At 36.7% G+C, this 24,930-nt stretch overlaps 1 protein-coding gene across 18 annotated transcripts in view; it reads right to left on the reverse strand.

Moving 5' to 3' along the window:
- RBFOX1 (RNA binding fox-1 homolog 1) overlaps positions 1–24,930 on the reverse strand; it is a 1,091,692-nt gene that overhangs the window by 46,865 nt on the left and 1,019,897 nt on the right. For all 18 annotated transcript variants that reach the window (XM_085074907.1, XM_085074911.1, XM_085074910.1 and 15 more), the window contains one exon: positions 14,118–14,198. In XM_085074907.1, the coding sequence (XP_084931033.1) occupies positions 14,118–14,198 (81 nt within the window). The remainder of the gene's footprint in view (positions 1–14,117; positions 14,199–24,930) is intronic.

Below are 24,930 nucleotides of genomic sequence, written 5' to 3' on the forward strand. Positions count from 1 at the left end.
TTTTAGGCCTTGCTGGCTGAACATGTGAAGGCAAATACTGTAATTATGGTGATTTCTCTATTATTGCCTTCCTGCTGTGGCTTTGGGGCTTTGCTAGGTCCTTCTCACTGACAAAAAGGTTACACAGTAATTCTGTGAAGATTTACATGCCTGTGATACAACATAAACCAACCTTATGGCAATACAAATAAATTACACCTGTCTCAGAAAGTGCAAATACTGTATTTCTATTCCCTCTTCTGTAACAGGAATGTGTCAAAATCAGAAAGATGAATTTGCAGAATTCAATGTCCTGTTGATAACTTTGCAAGCAACTGCATTTAAGAAATCTTGAAGGAATTGTACTGGAAAACATTTCTTTTAAGGAAAAACAACATATACATCGTATACATGAAACCTGGATGTTTTAAGTACTTCTGCATATTCAAGAAGACTGAGTATTGACCAGCATAAAGACAATGACAGAATTATCACCTGCCACTGGAACCACAGAACTTTTGTCCTTTTCCTTTCCAAGTATACAGCCTTGTGCAGAAATTAATACAACACGCAGAAAAAAAAGTAAAAGATAGTTTTACATAAAGGTCAAAGAACTACAGACCTACACATTCCCTCCAGTCTTACAGCTTTTCTTTGGGCATCCAGCTTTTGCTCCTTCCCAAATACAGGTGTTGGACTAGATGGAGAACTAACCTAATCCAGTACAGTTATATTTGTGTAAGACTGATGCTCAGCTGCAATCTGCCTGTGTTAGAAAAAATCACTCCTTTCCAACTTATATGCATTTCTAGAAGAAAGTTGCTCCCATAATTTGATAGATAATTTCTGCCTTAAAAAAAAAATAATATAAATAAACAAACACAACAAACCAGTGCTGAGAAGAGTCTGCTTAAGCAAATGGGTGAAAATGGACTTGAGAGAATGGCCAGGAAAAACTGGTATCTGAAATGCTGAACATCTTAAATGATAAACTGTAGTCTTTAGGGACACTCTTAAAATGTCAAAATCAAGAGAAATATCTCTCACCTAAATGGCAATTACAAAAAAAAGAAGCAACACAGTCTGACAACCTTAGAACTTCTTCACTTGCATCTGTAGTTCTCTAAATATTGATAGAAAATACTCTTTCACAAGAAGAGAAGTGGTAGAGAAAACCCAGTTAATTCAAAAAAAGTCTAAGCTCAAGCAATGTAAGATATCTAACACCATTGTGGGCTTGCAATACATGGTCTGGAAGTCTTGCCCAGAGATCTGTTCCACTAATTAATTCTTTGTAATGAACATCTATGATTGGCAATATTTACAGCAGTTGTTCTTTTGGGATCCTAAACAATCTTTTTGCTGTAAAATGTTCTGTTGAAATTAACTATCAACTCCTGCATGCAGCCACAGCCCTCACACCTGTGGGAAGAAAAGGCTTATCTCTTGATTTCCAGAAGAAATGAGTCAATAGAAGTCCAATTAAAACCAGCTGGAATTGTTGGGAGACACTAAGGATATGCCCCTGTGAAAGAATGAACACCTAAAGTGGATTGTGAATTTTTTTCCTTTGAATTGTACCATTCAACCCAGCTTTCACACAGACGTATTAAAATACATATTTTGCAACAATCAAGCATTTATCCTAAATTCTCTTTATTCTTCATGGCAGTCACACCTTGGAAAGGATTGCAAGGAAAGCCACTGACCTCGAATCTCTGACAGTGAACACTTTCTACAGAGAAATATCACTGGAAAAGCAGAGTGCCCCACGAAAGAATGAGTAAAAAACGCCACAAAAATAATAATAAAAAATATATTTTTATGAGAAAGAAGGCTTTCTCTTAACAAAAGAGGAGACAAGGCAAGAGAACACAGTGAGCAGGAAGAGTAATTTAGTCCATAAGCGTTTACGAAATCCAAAACCTGTAATGGAGGCTCTGCACTCATGGGAGATGCTAAGACAAGATAGTGATTTTTATCATTTTCAAAGGATCTGCAACACAAAGGATGAGTTAGAATGAGAAGCCTGAAGTAATGTAATTGTTTTGCTATGCTTGCCTTGCATTGTTACCTTAATAAAGTCACGGAGCATAAAATGTGTAAAGTAAAGCAAAGCACTAAAAAAGCTCGTAGAAGCAATTAGTAGAAAAATTCACTGCAGAGCAGTGATTTGTAGTTCTGTCAGGAAGAGGATCAGAAATGATGGAAACTCAACATGGGAATCATGGGAATAAGAGTGGAATTGCAGGGTCTCACAACTGAGTGATGTCCAACAGTTGAGTTTATGCAAAACAGAAACATTTCCATCCCAGAAACTGATTTGGGTCCATGTGGAAATCAGACCATCTTAAAACACATTTTCTATTGTCAGGTTGTCACATCAGAGATCAAGATTAGAGGTAATATAATCAACAGATTTTGTCACCCTGGATTTGAGTTCAGAAAAAACTTCATTAAGCTACTTCAGCCCAGCTAAGAAATCAGATGGGTAGGAATAGGTAATAACCACAGAATTTATTTTGCTACCAACTTTTTAATATCCTCACCCAAAATAACCAGCAGAAGTGGCACCATTAGAACACAACTGAAGAATGGACTTCATAAAGAGAATTTTATGAAAAGGGCTGTCCCATCAGGAAGCATTAAATGCTATTAACCAGTCCCAAAAGGAATGAATGCAGTAGCCAGGAGGGGCAGAGGTTTTAATGACTTACAGTTTGTAGGTCAACCTTCCTTAGTGCCTCAGTGCCCAACTGCTGAAACTCAGTCAGTGAAAATGCTATTAAAATGGGGTTGAGAATATGTTTGACTCTCAGCAGGGAAGCATCTGAGCCCATTTCTAAGCAAAAGTAGCTTACATTAATCAAAGTAATTTGATGACTGCAATTCTTCTGATCTGTGACAGAGAAAAGGCAGATTTCTCCAAATACACATTGATGATAGGAGGTGATCACATGAGGTTAAAAAAGGAAAGACTTCTCTAAGGACAATATATAATCAAACATCAAGGGATAAAGAAAACAATTTACATTTTCATCTAATGGCCCCATCCATTCCATAGTTATTCATTCAGCTACTCAAATATGAATGAAACTACAACAGCACCACAAAAATCAGTTCCTACAGTCAAACTGCAATTTTACTTTTTCAAGTTAAAAAAAAAATTAGATTATAAATAATATGCTGTAGAAATCCTTGGCTTTGCTTAATATAATTATCCAAAAGCACACAAATCACCTACTGCAGCCTAAATTAAACTGTTTTAGTAACATAATGCTGGTAAGATTTTTTCTTTAAACTTTCTTGTTCAATTTGTACACTTAGGAGGATAAAATTTTAAAATGTATTATTACAATGAATTTTGTCTACAAAGTTCTCTCTTTTCACACTTTGTAAGCACAGAATCACTCCCTCAGGGTAGCTCCTTCACTGAACTTCAGTTTAGGTCTCAAACATGGAATCTGGCCACTGAATTGCCACACTTAAGCAAATAAAAAAGCCTTTGGAATTAACAAGATTCATGGTAGTATATCAGTAAAATTTAGGTAACTAATGATTTTATAGAAAAAGCAAATATGAGCATAAGGAAGAAAAAAATCTTTGTGTTCACAGCTGAAATTTAATCAAATCTTAATTTGTCCCAGAAGATGTAACATAAGCATTTCTTTGACTAATTTTTTATTAAATGAACATGACAGGGAGGTGCACTTTGTAGGCACCATATCTCAACGCAGGCCTGGGAAAATAAAGGCTGAAGGAACAACGAAAAGCTACAGTCCCCAAAAAGAGGAATACAACCTGGCAAAAAAATACTTAAGGGTTATACACTGCATATTAAAGTTTTAAAGCTTTGGGATAGATGAAAGAGCAGCAGATGCAAAAAACAACAGGGGGCAGATTTTGTATCAAAGCCATAAAAATATACAGCCACTTTAATGGGCAATTATTCTTCACATTTGCGCTGCGGTTTGAATTTGTATGAGGCTGCCATATGCCCCGAGAAAGGTGTGCCATCAAAATGGATGAGCAAATCTACCTCTCATCACTCCTAATCTCTCCTCCTCTGCACAGACTAGCAGGTCATCTGCCACCAAGAGTTTGCAAATGTTTTATGGTGAAGAATTTAAATGTTCCGTCGTGTTTGAGTCACTTTATCGCTAATTTACTGCAGCACAGTTTAACGGCTAGAAAGACAGGGAGACACATTTACATTATTCCCATAGTTCAGGAGGATCCCCGTTGAGGAAACACAATAAATTAAAAACAAAGAGATATAATGGGTAGCATGCTGAGAGAGGCTAAGCAGAATAATCTATATGATATTATCTGAGATTTCAGGAACAGAATCAGCGGTTTATCCCAATGTGTGCTCTGTTCTCCCTTCACTGCAATAGTAATAAGTATTATTAAGTGGCATTCTTTAAAAGAATTATAAACACTGAGCTAAAGAGGATTTGTGCATTTAAATACACAGACCAAAGCACACTGCAAGCAAAATGTAAGCTCTGTTAGTACAGATTTGAATATGAAAAGGCATTTAAATGATATATAAATATATGTACATACACACACTTCAAATTCAGGGTAAAAAAAAAATCTTTAGAAAGTTCACAGTGTTTAAAATTAGCAGGCTGAAAATACATTTCTTCACCTGTCACGGTTGTGAGATGATTTTCTCTGGGATCTAGTTGTGAATTAACTGCATTCAAAAGAATTTTCCCATATACATCAAACACAGTCACAAATGGTCACTTCTATTTCTTTCTTTCACAATTTATTTACTTTTTGAACCATACTTAAAATTATAGAGTGACTATTTCCTTACTATTGTAGAGAAATATATGCCAGTGTTATACACTGTTGTTTAGGAATGAATAAATCTGTATTTTGGAGAAACCCTTACTTATAGGACATTCTCATTTGAAATGCATTAAAAAGGAAAACAAAAATCTCTAATTAATGTACAAGTCTAATCACCATTCTCCACATGGAAGAGTAATTTTTCACTGTTCATTTGCTCAGTGTAATCTCAAAACTGACATAACAGAAAAGCAATGGCCTATAAATCTGCTCTCATTTGTTTCTTTAATATTCATATTCCATTGAACTACAGCTGCTTGTTGCTGCAGTCTATTACAACATGCAAAACTGTCGATAAAAATATTATGAAAGGCGAGATGTGTTTCTTCATGGCTCTGTGTGCCATTTATTGGGGAAAAAATAACAACAAATGACTCATGGATTGTCCCTTAGTTTGCTGCACGCTGGGCGATTAGTGATTAATTACCTTGCTGCAAATTGACATGGCACAAGGAAATTGACACAGCTCTGATTAATTAACTTTTTTATGCAAGACAGTTACTTACAAAACACTGCACACTGTAATTGAATCCCTTCGCACAACACTACTGCATTAAGTTTGCTGTCAAATCCAAATCAGCACCAAATTTCACATAAATTTGGTGAAACTTTTTTATACTGACATGTAAGTGAATATTTCTAGAGGACAGACAACTGCTTTAACACACTGTTTTCAAATATTTCAGCCTCAGACATGGGAAAAATCAGATTTTTAGATTTTTCCACACCAAACTATAATCAAATGCATACAAAGCCCCTTAAATTAAATATTTCAATAAAGAGGAACCTACCATTTAATATGCTTATTCCGGTGTTAAATTTTAGGGAAATACTTAACTGTTCCAACAAAACTTTTACTTTGGTTATCTTAAAGTTGTTTTCAGATCTAACTGATCAATTATTTCAATTACTTGCATACAGTGACTTCTTTGTAATTATTTTAAGTCCAGATGGAACTAATCTTTTTATCTGCCCTCCTTTGTTTCACCTCATGTACCAATAAACACCAATAAAACCACTATTGGTTTTGATCTATACTGATACCATTAAATGCCATAAAAATGTTGCAAATATAATATGCATATATGCAGAGCTGAAATTACCAATAGTTGAGGTATTAGTTACAAAGAGTTGAGGAATAGTTGGCTTTTCACAAAAGAAACAACCAAGAAAGAAGAAAAAGCTCAGGAGGTAAAAACAAAGCACCCAGGCCATAAAGGGAAAGAAACAGTAGAGATCAGAGAAGACACATTTGATCTTAAATTAAAGAACAATCTTCAAATATAGATGATCAAAGCGATCAATATCTTGTCTGGTGTTCCCAGTTATTGGACACCTAAAAGTTTCAAGCAAATGGAAAAAATCCCCTGTGTCTGACTAAACACCATTTCTGAGACAAAGCAAAAGGGGCATGGTTGTAGAAAGCTGGATGAAAAGTAGCACTGCTATGAAGAGATGGCAAAATCTAGTAATTTAAATGTTTATGAAAGTCAATTTTGCAGTGACAAGAAATACTGTTTAGATGACACAAGGATTCCTAACACTCAGCAGAATTATTAAACTGTAAAAAGAGCATTGTCAGAATGCACTGGGAACAATTTAGGCAGGAAGCAATAGAGGAAACCCCAGCTGTTAACCTAATCCAAACCATAATGGAAAAATTGTCAAAGCAAAGACTGCACCTGCAAAGTCACACTGATACTAAAAATGTTAATTCCATTAAAGCACTTAGTATCTGTGAAATTTGGGTTGAATTTTGCTGCACACAGAATGGTCCTAAGAGCCACGATGCAATAACAACCATCACAAAATAAAGAGTGACACTAAGGTGTGCCTTGACTTGAAACCAAATCCTCCAGGCTGAGCTGAAAAGCACAAAATGAAGAGTTTGCTGTCTGACAGACAGGGTGATCTGAGATGTACAGCCAACACTGTGTGTTTGGTGCTAAAAGTGAGTGACAGCTGAGAGGTTACAGGATGCAGAGCCAGGGAGGTTTCAGAGGCAGCAAACAGGACTGTTCACAAAGGGGTCTGATGTGCAACTGCCTTGCAGAACATGATGCTAAATAATCCTAAATGTAATTCTCACTATGTAAATAAAATGTACATAGTAAATGTAATTAGTAAATGTAATTCTCACTATTTAGCTGCCTCCTGAGAGAAGTCCAAACAATCCCATTGCCCGAAATCATGGCTCATCACATCCTTGGCCACACTCAATTTTTATTATTTGAACTAAAGGACAGAGATACTCTCCACAATTTACTATCTTGCCAGGCATCTCCCACTACCCACATGTAGGATTGTGTATAAGTGGGAAAAAAAGCCAGTGGCAATTAAGGACATGTCTCTCCAAAAATTCCTAAGCCTGCTAGTTCAGACACACTGCTCCAGCACTACCCAGAACAGAAGAATAAGGATAAACAGCAAGGCCCTTAAAAACACAATTGTGAGAGTGAAATGAAAGCCACATATCCAGATTTTAGACACATTCAATATACCTCAGTGATGATTTATAAGTCACCATTTAAAATATGGATAGACAGAAAGTAAAATGAGAGTTGTCCTGAAAATAGTTACAGAAAGACAACGTGTACTGATACAGAACATCAAAAATGCTGAAGAAATAATTTCAGACAATGCTACAAAAAAACCAAACAAACAAAAAAAACCAACAACAAACCAAATCAAAACCAAAAAACAAAAGCGAATTACTTTACAATTAAAAATAGGATGATACTTAAATCAAGAATATAATCCAATACATACATATAAAGTTTTACCCAATTTTGTTAATTTTTTACTATCTTTATAACTATCTGACTTGAAAATCAGTGGTGTTATCCTGCATCAAAGCAAGGCCCAACACTGTGGGCCAGAATAGTGTTTAAAAACCTAAAGACATTTCTACATGAGATGGCATCAATATTTGTCTACATTTCTATACATCAGAGAGTGGATCATGGAAAGCTATTCCCTTCCTGTTTACTATTGGTATCTTTTTTATTTAAGCTTTCACTTAAACTGTCTTTAACATACAAACAGGAAGAGCACTTGGCACATTTTTCCTGGTTACTACCAGGTGATTCTCTTCATAAATAAAGGCAATTAATTCAGGAAGCACATCAAAAGACAGTTTGACTGCTAAATGTTCAGTAATAAGGTTTTTGTAGCCTGGAAATTCTCTTTGTGACTGCTCTGCTCAGATGTATGGACATTTCCCTTAGGCAGGACTGTTGCACCCTCGGTGAAGAACTGCAGCCCTGCCAGGGTTAATGTGGCTCAAACACAGCCCCCTTTGCAGAGAGTTCTCTACCTGTTTCCTACAAAGCAGTAAAAAGCAGACAAAACCACCAATGTGTAAATACAATTCACTGATCCATACTTCATCAGTGATGAAGTGATCTGCCATTCCAATCTAGCTTAAGAGAAAACAGACCAATTAAAAATTTAGTTTTCAGAATCTTTTCTTACATTCAATTCGGAAATCCTGTAGTACTGGCAAATTATTTATACCATATGAATACTCATTTTTAAGCTGTTCCTGACCCACATTCCAATTCAAAATGGCAATCTTACCAAAGAGTTGAAGTAAGAAAAACAACAATAAAATCAGAGCAAAATAATCATTGATGGCATTGCAATATATTGTCCATTTGGGTTGAATGTGCTCAGTCAGGTCTTACATACAAAACCCAGAAAAGGATACACCAAGTGCCAGGAGCAGCTACACTGCCTGGAGTGGCAGCAAACTCCCATCATTACAGTATAATTTTCAGGTAATTACATGTGTGCAACAGATTAAAGCTGACAAAAATCAACGGAATCAAGGTTTCTAAACCGAGTGCTTCTGCTAATGATCGGGCGCAGAAACGCACTTTCAATCACCTTTTGAAAATTTCTGTTTCTCCTGTGTAATTTTCTTGGTATTGAAAATACCCCAGAACATAATAGAGATGTCAAAGATCTTGCTTCAATCCATTAGTAATGCCACAGAAAAATAAAACCTGGAATGTCTTCAGTGAAACAAGAAACATGAAAAGAGTTTCATACAGCATCTTTGAGGTGGTTTACTAATATTCCTAAGCCAAGCAACTTACTTCTAATTCAAGGACATACTGCATTGAGAGGCTTGACTTAATTTTCATTTCTGTAGCACGAGTCCTTAAATACTTTGAATCCTACTGTTGGATGTGGTCTTTATAAATACAAAATGTACTTTCATGAATTTTTAATTTTTTTCTATCAACAAGATCCAGAACTATCCTCCATCTATGAATTAAAACAAAACACCCTCAGGAAAAAGAAAACCAGCTTTTAAAAACTAGTACATATGTCTGTTACATGTAAGTGCTGATGTTTTTAATAGAGAGCATATATAAAAACCAAAATTCCCATATAAGGTAATTCACACTTTATCCTTGTGCCATAGATTTTCCTTCTCTCTTAGGACATAATGCATGGATTAGTAGGAATACTGGGATAACTCAGGAAATATCTCATGCCTGCTCTGAAGGAATTAAGTGCATTTTCCTGATTTGCTTTTAAAGAAACTTCAGCATTAAAAATATTTCTTGTCAAAAGTATTACAGGACCAAAGGTTTCCAGGGAATTTTCCAAAAGAACTGCCTTCCCACCTTTCAAAAACATCTCATCTTTGCCTTGTTGTTTCCTGGTCGCTCATAAGCTAAAATCCCAGGGCAACATAGTTTATTGTTTTAATATCTGTCTGACGCAAAGCAAAAGTATCCTCTGGTGAGTGCTTATCTGTCATATGTACTTCTGTGAAAGGAATATCAAGACAAATAAGATGTTCTAGGGCATATCATGGGATTATGAGTTTGGCACCGACTGAATTCTGTTTAAAAATAGTTGAAACAATAAATACAAAAAAAAAATCTACACTGTTATTTTGAGGATGCGAGCCTGAAGAGCATTGGGTTTTAAATATTTTAATTATAAGGGGTTTATGCTATTTTAGTATGAATAGAAAATGAATGCTCAAATCCATAAATGGGACAAACAAGATGAGAGGAAATAATATTTATAATTTAAACAGTTAAAACAGTAAAACCCTATTCTAATGGTACAATGGACTGTGAACTTACTTAGTATTAATTAAACTCAATGTAATGGCATTTTCTATATTGAAATGAATAACCAGTGATCTGGAAATTCATTTAGACCATTAGGTTAATTACAGAAACCGATGGAAGTTTTATCAGACAATTACAATTAAAGAACACGAACAATGTGGGACAGATTTATAAGCATTTGTACCACCTCAATCATTTCTGCTGAATTCCACCGCCACTTCTTCCAAAACTGTAATCAATATATCAATTAAAAAATGGGCCATCAACTTCATTTGCCCTTGAGTATGATAAAATAAAACGAATTAATATCGGATTTCTGCATTTTCATATTTTTCTTCTTTTAATTCTATCCCTTGATTGCAGTATGAAAGATTTATTTAGGAGCTGATAAGCAGCCTTACTGAAGATGAAACAAGTCTAACATTTAGGAAATCTAAGCCAAAATTGACTTTAGTTTAAAATGCACTCATTGAAGTCAAGGCAAAATTCTCTTTTATGGGCATGCTAAATAAAATCTGGGAAATAGAGGTGTTCATCTGCACATCATTCTGAACAAAGCCATGGAGAAACCTAAAATGTTTTACCATACACATGAGCTACTCAGGTATCTAGCAGTGAAATGTCTCTTCAATATCAGAAATATCCTTTAGTAGCTACTCACTCAATAACTCATGTATATCCATACATACCCAGCTGCGCTACTGTCCTTGGCAGAACAGCAATACAGACATTCAGGGACACAACTTTTCCCTTCTTTTGAATCCTCCTTTGGTCCAGCAGGGTCTTAATATTCTCACAGATCTTACTCATGAGTGGTTTCAATGTGGAAAAGTTCCAAAATTTTTCTTGAAACATTTCTTATTCACCGGGAGATACAAATTTCTGCAGGATTTTAAAATTTCCTGTGGAAGCAACTATTCTAAAGAAGTGAGGGCAAAAAGAGACTCTCAGTTATGTGCAGCCAAACTATTTCATAGCTAAGTTTCAGTGAGATATCCTGGGCCTCTGGGAAGATTCCAGCGAGTGCTGACTCACTGGGATTTGGTGAAATCCAATCATTCCTGGCTGGATATATCTCCTTTCAATACTTGTCTGCATCCTGCATTAAGGTAATGATGGATTTAGCTGAAATCTGTTGTATCAGTCCTGCCCTGGAGATGCCAATCCTGTGGGAATCCACAGCAGCCAAAGTTTCCTGCCCTGATTTCGTGGCTGTCTCAGCAAGTCAAGGACCTGTCCCACCTGGGGAAGGGAACACGCTGGCATGCTGAAACTCTGCTCCCTACATAACAAATTATCTATTCCAAGAATTGATGTGCAAATGAAAAACTGATCCAGGTCCCATCTTCTGCTTCAGCACAAGAGAACAGATGAGGCATGAGAGACTATAGCTGCTGATTTGTTCCACTGCTTGCAGAAGAAACAGCTCATTTCTTTCTGTATTATGCGAAGGGCCAGAAGTGATGGGAGGAAGCAGAGCCATGTTTCCATCTCCTGACATATTCAGAGGTGCAACTAATCATTGTGCTGGGAAATGTATGGTGTGATACATAAAATATATCCTGGAGAAATAAAATATCAGAAGGGAAAGAGCAGCTCCAAGAATTGCAGTCTGCTTTCTGGAGAGCCAGTGGGTGAAATTGTTCAGAGGCATCACAGACTAGCAGCGGACAGTAGAACTACAAACCAAAAGGTTCAGTGAGAAAGCAAGCTAGCCAAATTCAGACAAATACATCTAACAGCTGTGTTCTAGTCCTTCATGCCTTGTAACTCAGGAGCAAAAGATGAACAGCCAAGTTAGACAACACTTTGAAAAATGGGGACTGTCCTCTTCCAAATACCTGAAAATTCCTAAATGCCATTGGCACTTAGAGAACTTCAAATATCTCAGATAGCTTCAGAAAAATCTCAGCAGACTCTTTCCCTTCTGTTAAAAGGATTACAAATTGAAAACCTCTTAATTCTTACATTGTAAGCAGTTCTAAAATATCACAGTTACCATATCAGCAGTAACAGAATAAATGATTAACAAATTATTAAAAAAAAAAAAGGCTGCAATATTGTTCTCTACATGGAATGATAATAGTACATCATCTCCTAGACACTAATGTTGACTTATCAGTTATAATTTCAATATTACAAATCTGCACAAAAATAGAATAGAGAAGATCTTTAAACTAATAAAAGAAATGAGACAAAAGTCAACCTTCATTTCTAGTCACTTCTAGTGGAGCTTCCTATAAAAATGAAACTATTTCACATCTTTATTGAAAGTTTTGTAATAAGGAGAAATAAAAAACCTAATTACAGTATTTAGTAATTGTAGTAATTTTGTGTTATTAGGAGTTCTGACCCTGTAGGGGAAACTGCATTTTGGCAAGATGAAATTCTATATATAACAAAAGAAAAAATCATGACTTGCAGACACAGAGTTTGAGAAAAAGTGTAATAATTTCTACTGCAAGGGCTAGCAGCAATGTCTGTTATGAAACTGTATTACACATTGCCCAGTGGGAGGCAGATAGGCAAAGCCTGTTTACTTATGTATTTGGCATAATTGAAAACAAACAGGTGTTTGTTAGGATATCATTATTCAAGGAGCACTACTGCAAAATAAGATTTTTTCAGCAGGATTGACTCAGGAGACATAATGGGAACAGTGAAGTCCAGAACTCAGTTTGCTCACAGTGACTCTTGAGGGATTCAATATCAGTGGAAATATCATCTGATGGAAACAGCAATGCCAGAAATCAAATTCATGGGTTACAACTCAGGGAGGCAACAGCAGCAACAGGGTAAACTTAGGAAAAGCTTTCAAAAAAGAGCAATTTTCACAAAATTATAACAAACACTGCCCCCTCTTCTCTAAAAGAAGCTCCCTAACACTGAGAGTGAAAATTGAGAGTGAAGTGCACTAAAAATGTCCAAAAGGAACATTAATTTAAACAGTAAGTACTTCCGATATCTGTTACAAGAAGTAAGAAAAAAAAAAAAAGAAAAACCAAAAAAAAAAAACAACCCACTGCTAGGGAAAGGTAACATATTAGAAAATATTCTTGGAGCAGCCGGAAGCAAATGCAGACTCAACTGACAATTGAATTTTCAATTTAAAACACTTGATACATTTGGTTAGTTTACTATGCATTTGTACACTCCAGACTCCTGTTTAAAGGGGATCCCATATGTGTCTTGGAATTTAAATGGGATTTAAAGGGGATCCCATATGTATTCTGGAAAAGCAGCAGCCCTAGGGATGCCATTGATAGCATATGACATACAAGAATTACATGACTGTAGAGATGATCACTATGGAAGTCTTTTGCCCTCATTCCTGGTTTTAACTAAAAAATAATCATTTTAGCAGTCTAGATAAGCTCTAATAGAGTAGAATTGTGTTCTAGATTAAATACCATCTTCATAAAGAGCATGTCTGATAAGGTTTTAAATCAGACCATGTATTTTCTTTACCAAGGACCACAATGAACGCAGAGCCAAGTTACTGCTCCTGCTCCAGGCTTCTCATCCCACTGGATGCCAGAATAGGCATCAGAGGTACTTCTGATCCAATCTAAAACACTCTCAGGAGAGGTTTCTGCTCAGAATTTCAGAGGACACATCTCTGCTCCAAAGTTTTGTAGAGAAAAATGGTTGATGGCAACACCCATCATGTCAGCTTGTCTCTGCTCTTTTTATTAGGGCAGCTTTTTATGACTCAAAATAATACCCCCTTTCATACAGGCTGTTCTTTTAGTAAAAAGATACTTCACATCTATCTGCTTCCTGATCCAATCAAATGGGAACATGATAAAAGACGTTTTGTGTATTAAATCACAGTTGTGAGCAGGACAAGAGAGGAAACACATCATCTTCTACACAAAATGCAGAGCACACAACAGTACTGGATTCCAAAAACTGTCATAGTTACCATAGGACTTTTGACCATTTCTCTACAACATTGCAATATAGGCAATTTCTTTTTAATAAAATATACTTCAAGTACAAAGATGCAACCAAAAACACTGAATTATCTGTTGACATTACTTACATCATGTTTACAAACACCACATTTAAATTCGCAAGAGCTGTTGGGAAAGTTGACATTTTTAGGGGGCTTGAATTCACAATCATGTGTTTTTGTCACAAAACAGAACAAGAAAACGAGCCGTAACACTAGCTTACTTGTGGATGTGTATACTAGTGAACTGGGGGCACTGTACACGGGAGATCCCTCCTGGTTTGCCTGGCACAGCAGCACCCTGCCTACAAGAAAGAGAGAGAGAGTGGTATCTGGTTTTGGAACACTTCAACTAAACCTCAGTTTTCATCTCAAAACAGAAATAAAGTCACAACCAGAGCGAGCCGGGGGCGATTTTTGTCCTTTGGCTTCAAAGCAGAGAGAGCTTTGTTAATCACAAGCACAGTTTGACATTGGAAAAAGCAAACACAGTCATGCCCCCAAACACCGCCGCGATCCCGCGGGAACCGCGAGCCCCGGAGCCTCACCCAGCTGCTCTCTCTCCCTCTCACCCTGCGTGTCCCAAAATCTGCTGCCCAGGGCAGCACCCACCCAGCCCAACCCTCCCCAGTCCTCTGCTCCTGCTGGGATGAGGCTCCTCGAGCCAACACTGCAGGAGAACCATCCCATCGTTCCCAGGAGAGGTGTGACCGCGGTTACATCACTCCCATCATCGCTAAGTGATCGCTGACACAGCTGAAGTTAGTATTTTTTGCTCAGAGAAATGCACAAATATAAGCTACTTTCCAGTAAATAAGGTGGGTTCAGGATTAAGAACAAAACCAGATAAAACAAAACCATTGTTTTTTACAAAGGAATAAAAGTAAAAGCAATAACCAAATCCATTTAAACCAACACTTTCACAATGCTTGTTTTGAACACATGACACAAGTTTAAGGTTATTTCCTTTTTTTCTTTTAAATGAACTTAAATAAAACACCTCAGTTTTTCTTAAAATTATAATTTAGCAGTCTTAGCTGAATACAGATTGAACATTGATCAGAGGTACTGTACTTTCACACCAGGAAAAAAAATCTTCTGCACTTCTGGAATACAGACCAGCAGGAAAAGTGGGATATGACACATCTGGTTTTGCAGATATATGTGCATCTATCTGTATATACACATAGAATTGTATATACACACACACTGACATACTTGGAGCTGTCAGGATTTGTGAATCACACAATTCAAACCCATCAAATTTAAATGGAGATTTGTGAAATATTAGACATTATTCAATGGAACTGCACTGAGTTAAGTCCAATGTGTTTGGAAGGACAAGATTAATTACAAATGGTAGGCATGTTCTCCACAGTGTTACAGGAGTAATTCTCAACTTCCATTCACCAGGCCATAGTCCTTTCAAAAAAAATATTAAAAAAATATTCTGCCATTAACCAGTTCTTTGATTGTTGCTTGCAGCTGTCACTTGAAGGAGAAATATTGGAAAGACTGAAGAGTAACAAACTAATTCTTGTAATTTACGCAATTTAACTAAGACCGTGACTATTGGAAATCTCATTAATTACTATTCTTCTAACCTTGCCAGACAACAGCATACCCTTAACTAACAGGATTTCGAGAGGCTTCCTTCTTTCCAGCCATCCACGACTAATATAAAAGATAAAACATAAAACAAGCTAATTTTTTCCCTTACTTTAAGACAACACATCATTGGCTATATTGATATCTCTCTCAGCCTTCTAAAAAAATGCCTGTGAGAAGCTGCCAAACAAATGTACCTACTGAGGTCTTAATTACAAGCAGCATTTTTGGGTTCTGAAATAAAGAGGCTCTATCAGCACACTGATATGACTCCAGGACTGTGCACACTGCAATGTGGATGAATTTAACTCCACAGATGCTTCAAAACTTGAGCCACTGCAGAAGGCTGAAAATGCAAGTGAGCTGAAGACCCAGAGGCATTCATCCAGCTGGGAGGAACACATTGGGAAAATCAGGCATTTCCATTAGGTTTTAAGAATAACATAACTGTAATGACTTCAAGTATGTCTAAAAAACATAGAGAAAAAGATTTTTAGCAATCAAAGGTTACAGTTTATTTACACTATTCACCACAAATCTTAGGTAACACTTGGCTTCCTCTGTGCTCCATAGATATTTTCCTATGCTTTGCAGCTAAGATTCTTATAATTTTTCTGATTTCATCTCATACAAATCTAATTTTTTCTACTCTACTCATCTAATTTCTAATTAAAGTACTTCAAAACAGATGCTTTTTTCATCTGTGCTACTAGAGTGTATTTAATTTCTTGCATAGAGCCTTCTAATTATATTTTGACAATCTGCCTTTGAATTTGTACATAAAATTAATACTGATAACTAAAACATTATTATTAGATTTTGTTAGAAAAAAATATTGAACTTTTTAATCGACTTCAGTAATAAAAGATTATTTCTGCTGCATCTAATTTTGGTATTAAAAATATTTAAATTGCAATTAATACAACTGAGAGAAGACTGAATTATTTACAATAAGATCTTGGATAAACCTCAGAACACAGAAACAATCTATAAATTCCCCACTGGGAAAAAAAAAAGTATTATTTTTCCTCCAGAACACTAAATTCTAGTGTGATGGAATAAAGGAGGTTTGGTTTGGATTTTTTTTAAGCAAGAGGATTTTAATATAAAGTTTTGAGGTAGCAGTGGCAGAGGGGACACGGAGAGGCAGTGACATTGCAGAGACCCAGCCATCACCCCTGCAATGCTGCCTGGACAAAACCAGACTTCCCAAGATCAAAGACTATTCCCACTCATCCTTCTCTTCCTCCACTGTTTTCTCCTCCAGCCCATGATTAAGAATGTACTGTTTGATGAGGTCCTTTGCTGAAGCACTCTAGTTATTTTGAGAAATAATTACTCTAAAAATATTCAGGGCTGTGAAAAAAAAAAGTGATGTGCAGTCATTAATATTTTTAGAATGCTTAAAATTCAGTTCCCAGTGGTTTCAAGATCTCTGACTAAATGCATTTTCCCTAATTTTTTCATACTTTCAAAACTAAGTTTTTGTGTACAGTTATTTCCATGATGCATATAAACTCATCTACAGAAATGCAATCATGGTGTTGCACAGAGTACTCAGTGTCTCATGTAAGACAGAGCTAAAAAATCCCTGTATTTCTCAAACAGTCAGAGAGACAAGAAGTAGCACCCAGGGACAAAAACATACGGACTCCCCAGTAAATTATAAAAGGTTTTTTAACCCTGTCTGTTAAAAATAGCTTTAAACTGAACCACTGTGTAGCCAGCACTACAGGCAGGTTAGGAGGAAAGCACTGGAATTAGTTTAAAAGAATTTACACAATTACTGGGTATCTCTCATGCCATCATTTGTGGAAATATAAATTGAAATAATATTTTCGGTATAAAAAAAATTGCATACCATGAGCTAAAATCATGCTGCTGATGTAAATGTAACACAAACAGTGGTAGAAGACCTCAGTCATGGGCTCAGTTCTCTCCTGTCACAGGCAGTAGAAGAAACTTCTGGAAACTTTCCTGACAACTTTAAACCTTTCCTGGCTTAAAGTTTCTACACCATTGCAGAGAACCTGAGCCTACACTGCACCACCTCAACAAATATACATTAGTACCTTATATATATAGTGTATATATATATACATTAGTACCTTATATATATACACTATATATATATATATAGTACCATGGCTCATGAACCAAAAGTTTCCAATTTACATATGATTCACTGCCCAAGAATTTTGGGGGGAATTATGAGAAAGAGGAAGACATAAATTGCTTTTTGGGGTTTTTCCCTGGAACATAAAGTGAGTCTCAGGGGAAAAACGTTCTCCTCTCACTCCAGGAATGCTAAGGCACCACAGCTCCATATAAAGCTCTTCAAGAGCTGCAAAGTGCCAGTGGTGCTGAGCTCTCTCAGCATCTAAATGCTGCCCTCACAGCCAGGGTGAGCACAGGAGCATTTGCAGTGCCAGCAATTAATCCACCCAATATCCAGGGCTGGTCTGCGCTGGGCTTTAGTGCACAAGGAGCTAAAACGATCATTTGTAATAGAGAAACTAAGTAACTTACTACACACAAGCAGATTGAGTGGTGATTACATTGCTCTAATCCGCTGTACTCTCAGCTTTCCAGGTAAATCAGCTGCTCTGTACACATGTTTTTTTCTAGTGTGTTACCAAGATAGCTTCTTACTGCCTTTCACAGCTAAGCATACATTCTGTTCATACATTCTGTAATACTATTAACAAACAAAAAACCCAAACAGAGCCACAGGACAAAGTGAATAAAAACTAAAGCTATTTGTGTCTCATTTTTTTCTATATTATTATAAACTATTTTAAATGCCTTATCTAAGTCTAAAAAACACATTTTTTACTGAATTCAGTGATTGGTTTTTTTTCATTTTCTTTTCCTCTCAATCCAGCTGGATGACATCCACTTCTCCCTAGGTAAGTTCTGATCATCCTGATCACTCTTTTCCTTTGTACCTTTTGCCACAATCACTATTCCTAAACATTTCGGTGTTCATTGCATGAAGAAAACTGTAAAGCTGCATCTCTCATGAACAAATCAGGAGATTTTCAGGTGTATCAAAGATCCTCATCAGCAATCCATGTCCGCTCTTGATTTGCTGTTCTAAAAGTGTAATTTAATATTGGCATTTTCACACAGAAATAGCATTATCTTTGTTCTGGTCTGAAATATTGTTCTGTGATGGATTATTTCAAAATGTGTCACAGAAATGGACCAGAAACACCTAATAAAAGGCTCCTGTTGTACAATAATAGTGTGTGTTAGCTTCTATTGTCCCTTCTGACTGAGGAATTTAAAGAGACCCTCTCCAGCCTCTTTCCTGAATACATAAAGTAGTTAAGTGCTCTCTTAGCCCTTCATTATCAATAGTCAAACTACACAGATTTAGTGTGCTTTTAAATATGCTGTTAATTCAAAAAGAAGTGCTCTGTGAGGGCCTTGAATTATCTGGGATCTCTATAAATAGAATAATATCCTTTAGATTTTAACCCAACCACTCATGGATGGCTGTGTTGATACACTGGATTGTTTCATCCATTATTAACAAGGAATAAAGTAGCATAACCCCAAACCACAGGCCTCCTTTCTTCCAATATGTTAAAAACACAAACAAAATCTAGGTTTAATCCCACCAAAGCTTATATAGAGTTTCACTTAATCAAGAGGGTAGGGAGGAGAATCTAATGTAGTTGATGTCTAAAGGTGATTTTCCTAAGTCCAAACCCATTTCTATATTGCCTTCTGACAGCAAACCTGAAATACATTGAATTATTGAACAGCCTATGTGTACTTGCTCCTGGTAATGAGAATCTGTGCTCTACACATACACTTGGTAGAAAGTCCCTGACTCACATATAACCTCATATACATTGTTAAAAATAGAGGATGGGGGGAATAAAACATCAAAGAAACAGGCAGTGAAGGTATGTATGTACCTCGAAGGCATTTCCTGGGATCTCTCCATCCAAAAATTCTATTTAAAATGTTAATTTTCCTTTCCATCACTTTTTCTAGCACAGTGGATGTTTCTTTATTATCACCCTTCTTAGAGTGACCCCAAAACACCCCATGAACTGAGGCACTGATTCAGGGAACAGCAATGCATGTTACAGCAAACATTTCTGAGCCACCCTTCCCATTATTCCTTGCTGGCCACATCATTAATTTCCCAGATTTTGGGGAAATGAACCTCTCTCCCCAGTTACCCGTGTGCAGTGTCCAGGATGCTGTCACAGGCTGGGAATGGAAGAGGTCAATAACATGCAAGTAAAAATCAGACAAGCAACTAAATCTGCAGCTCTGGTGAGAGATAATCCTCCTAATTGCTCTTCTCCCCAGCTCTTCCCTCTGTGGGACATCTGACTCACACCACAGTGACAGGGATCTCTCCTTCTGCACTACTGAGATACCACTCATAGCTGCTCCATCTGGGAAGGGATTTGTGGATAGCTCAGGAGATGGGAAGGGGCAGATTCTCCTAAGCCCTGCTCCCCTTCCTGCCTTCTTTTCCTTCCTCATGACACAATGAGTTGCTTTGGAGATTCACCCATGACTAGCTGAAAAGTGCATCCACAACAGAGCCACTAAACTTCTCAAGGGTTGCTTTGGGAAGGACAACTTGGCATTTTTAGTGGCAAAATTTGGCTGTGCCACGGTACTGTTGGTATGTGGCACAGCAATGCCAGCTTAAAAACATTGTGTGACTGACTTGTTTCTGGTTCAGTCACCAAGCCAACCTTCCCATGGGCTGGCTGCATTGCAGGAACAATTCATGGAATGGTTCCATTCACAAAGTAAAGCAGTAAACTGCTCTTTCCAAAGATAATTTAAAAATTATTAACCAGTCATAGGCATTCCTTGTCTGGTAACTGAAATGAAACTACTCCACAACACAAACTCAGCTGGTGCTTGTCAGCATGGTGCTTAGAGAGTTCGTCTGTGCTCATTAGTGAACTTCATCATTGGCATCCAAGTGGAAATCTTTATCCCCACACTGTCACCTGAAAAGTCTAAAAGCTAGATGTGCACTATGTAGTCATGAAAAAAACATAGGAGTGGGACCATCAGGATTTCCTACAAAATATGTTTACTGAAAGACTTTTCTCTACAACCTCAACCTCAGATGCACATATACTGATATTTTGTGATATTCACTGTCATTATTTTACACGGGGACATGTGTCCCAATGAAGTTGTTCAGGATCTTTGAAAAATCAAATCTTTATTCCCAATTTTTCTAGGTCCTCTAGCAGACATAGTAGGTAAGCAGGTAAATAATGGCTGTTCTTGGTTCATCTGTGACTTTGAGAAACAAACATGAGAGAAATTCTGAAGTATAAACTTGGGAAGTAAACTCTGAGCTGGTATTATACTCTTCCTGAAATAAGATACTTGAGAATATACAAAATGCACTCATGTTCTGCTGATAACTAAAATGGGTTGCATTCATACGTCTGCCTGTTGAATAAAGATTGCAACAGGAAAAGAATCACAGAATAAATGAAACTGGAGCCTTTCTGCCCAAACACAAACACTACAGCTTCAGCATGGCCCTGGAGGGATTACAAGTGGATGTGTTTATGCTTTATCCTCTCATATTGTGTCAAGACACTATTTTCTGTGTAAATTACCTATTTCAGTAAATCTATAAGACAGAGATGCAAATCTAATGCAATTAGATGCAGAGATGCAAATTGCTAATCCCTCAGTTCTCTTTGCTTACACCAGCAAATGCTGGTTCTAACTTATAAATAAAATTCTATTCTGAATGACAAGCTGAGAATATAAAAGACCAAAAATTGAATCATCATGCACAATCCTGGCTTTAGCTAGTCTATTTCTTTCCCAGCCCAGACAGGTTCCAGAATTTCAGGAGCATGAAAAAACATTACAAAAATGGTAATGCAATGTTTCCAAACTTTCCAAAGCTCTCACTTTTACCAGAAGCAATACTATCCTTGGAGATTTCCAAAGAAAAGCTGAAAGCACCAAACTACCAGAGCTTGTAAAGCTTGTAAGGCACAGCCCATCTCAGCTACCTCCATAATCACTAAATGAATGAAAACTCTGTATTTTAAAATTTACTCTCAGTAAGTATTATGAAATGCAATTACAGTGCATATTGGGGATCTTGCCATCCAATGCCCAAAATGGGAAAAAATGCATAAGATGGAAGAGAAAACATTAGCAATATGTTTGGAATACAATTAACCATAATCTTAAACTGCTTTAGCATTAATTTACAGATGTAATCAAGGTTTAACACAGAGCAGAGTTGTTTTCCATTCCACTTAACGGTATTAACTTTACATTTCATATATTACTTTATTACTTTACATTTCAGAATAGTTTGTCTGCCTGACTGTCCATCCTAACGCATGGATCTTCCTAACTTTGTTATTCCTCTAATCAGAGGATTTTATTCCTCCACATAACTGCTGATAACTTATCCAGCACTACAAATATCCCACCCAGTTCTGAACAAACAAATGGTTTAGTGACGATCTTGCAGTTTGTCTTAAATTTTCCTCTGAGAGACTCTTGAGGTTGAGCTTTTTCTGTGTACCCATGGCTGGTACTTGGATTACAGCCTCAGCTTTACTCTAAACATGCATCTTGCAGCCTTAGCTCAGCTCCAGGCAGTGCCCAGCCAGGCTCACCTGTGCTGTCCAAGCAGCTGGTGAGACAGGAGCAGTAGCTCTAAAACAGCTGGATTTATACCCAACCTCTAAACCTACACCATGCACAGTCCAGAGAGGCTGTTACCTTAATTATTTAATTAATTGAGGTACCAGCTCAGTCACTAATCAAGAAGCCATAGAACCCACTTTTGCTCAGCACCACAATGATGTTTAAATAAGAGAAGTCCAAGCACAATTCTTCCTCAAAGACTCTTCTTTTTGGGTAAAGCACAGTGTTTAACTTTTTCTAGCCCTTCAAAATTGGCTCAATGATATCCACAATAAAAACATCTGAACAAACACACAAGAACTTAGAAACAATGCAATGACAAGGGAAGGACAGCACAGCTCCTGCTTGATCAGAAGGTTTTCTTCTGTGGTAGTTAAGTAATCTCTAAAGAAACAAGGCAAAACTCCTACTGTGTGGAATTAGGAGAAACATGGAAATGTGGTCTGCAGATCAAGACCTAATTCTGAGCAAGATTTTACCATCAAGCAAAGAGATCCAACCACCACCCCCAAACAGACACTTTCCTCCATTTTGAAGGAACTCAAATTTTCAGCAAATACAGATTTCCTCTTTTTCCAGATTCTGTTTGTGAACAAATCCATCATCATCCAGTATCACAAACTTTGAAGAATCAAAAACTCCCTTCCTAACCATTTCTTATCTTCTGGTATAAAGTTGTATCTACAGTTCAAGATTTACAATTAAATAAACAACTCTATGGAATTTCTTTTAGAGATCACATAGGAAGGCTATCAAAGCCTAAGTATATACTGTGTGATTAAATATACATCCAAGAGAAACACCCTTAAAAGGGTAATAATGACAGTATCTGTGATGATGTTTAAATGTGCAGACTTCGATACAATGGTGAATATAAGTGTATGAATGCTGCTTCAGATTTAAATACATAACCAATTGACTAAATTAATGTTTAAAAGAATAAGTCATTGGCATTATCTTTGAATAAGCCTTGTTTAGTTTCCATGAGGGTGTACACTTTAATAAAGAACTCATTATAATGTAGCATAAGGCACAATTAATTCTGGATTTATTTTTTTTAAGTAAATAGCTAGTGCAGATGCTGCATTCCATTTTTCTACTGGTTTTATTCATCTTTCATAAACCAGGATTTCCTCTGTAATGGCTTGTAAAAGCTCCACAGAGTTTTAGAAATGCATTAGCTGTCATCAGTGCTGTTAATCTAACTAGGAAGTCCTCATTTGTATGATGGTACTTTTGACATTACGATTTTTGAAACAACAGTTACAGCTTTGTTTTATGCTTTGAGAAGGAGCATCTATCTAACACAGGTGGAATATTAAAAAATAATTACTTAATTTAATTGTAGTAGGAAAACTATTTAACCTGCTTGTCTAACACTACTGAAAATATGGTTATTTAGTAAAATCTGCTTAGTCCATAGCAAAGTTTAAATCTAAGTGTAAGTAATCAAATTGTAAAAAGAGTAAATCTACGTACAGATAGAGAGCTTTTACCGAAATTCTGCTGTAGAGATATGATACAGTGAACTTTTACCCCAGGATTAGAACTGCTGTGCAAGCATATAATTCAGCTTCACAAACTCCAAACATCTTCACTGAGAAGTGTTTCTAGGGTATTTGCTGAGCTTATGCAAGACTCATTTAAATTCAAAGAGGAACACTAGAAAGATGAAATGAATCCCAGGTGCTCTTACACTCCAGAAATAGATGCTTTAAGACATGAACAAAGAGAATTAGTATTAGCAAGTGTACAGGAATCCTCTCTTCCCCTGGTTTCCTCTTACTTAAGGGCATGTTTATATATATATTGCTATGGTAGTTCTTTACTTCTTAATTATATATAGCATGATATTCCAAACTTCTGAACAGATTTTTGAAAGGAAGTTTGTTACAAAATCTGATTGTTGGTGGATACTTCTGGCTTCCAAACCCACACATGCCGAAGAGCCGCGGGCACCTAAAACTTCTGTCTTCTGAGGGTACATAAAATACTTTAAAATGCACAAACTCTTCACCTCTCTTTCATTTTAAGTGATGGAGAAAGTTTTGCCAGTGATCTTTGGAATAATTGCCCAAAAATCTGGGTGCTATGTAGGATGACTTGAAACTACCTCCTGAAACTCCCAGAACTTAATGAAATTCAGGAAAAACTATAGTGCCTTAAGTAAAAGGAGGATGGGATCTTCTCCTTTCCACTAAGCTGAGCTCCATTAGTTGCTCTAATGGTTCTTCATCTTTAGTCTTCAGTCCTTTTTTCCTCCACTGTCAACTTAAATTTTGAAATTTTAGAAATATTGTTTGTTGCTTATGACCAGACAAGAATATTTTCTGATGGGAGTCACTGTGAATTCAGCTGTTCTCTGAAAAACTATTCACTAGATTTCCAGGTAATTTCTGTAACATCTTTTCCCCCACCTTGCATTTGGGAACTGCCAAAAATGAGCCTCTCCAACAGGTATAACAAAAACATTTTCTGCCAGGAATGACAAAGTCTTTTAAAAATGGCCTTACTGTGTCTCAAGCTACCTTTTTTTAAAGGACTGATCTGTTGTAGCAATACAGGTGCAACAATATTCTATATTTCAATAAGGAGAATGCAAGAGATTGCTCAAAAATTCATCATTCCAAAACCCAAAAGAGAAAACCAAAAAGATCTGCAATAACTGCAAGGAACAACATGGAACTCAGCTGTCAGACTGCCTGAGGCGAAAGAAAGGCTCAGTATTACAGATAAAATATACAC

This window comes from Lichenostomus cassidix, chromosome 14 (genome assembly GCF_008360975.1).
Source record: "Lichenostomus cassidix isolate B80296 chromosome 14, HeHo_3.0, whole genome shotgun sequence".
NCBI classification, from domain to species: Eukaryota; Metazoa; Chordata; class Aves; order Passeriformes; family Meliphagidae; genus Lichenostomus; species Lichenostomus cassidix.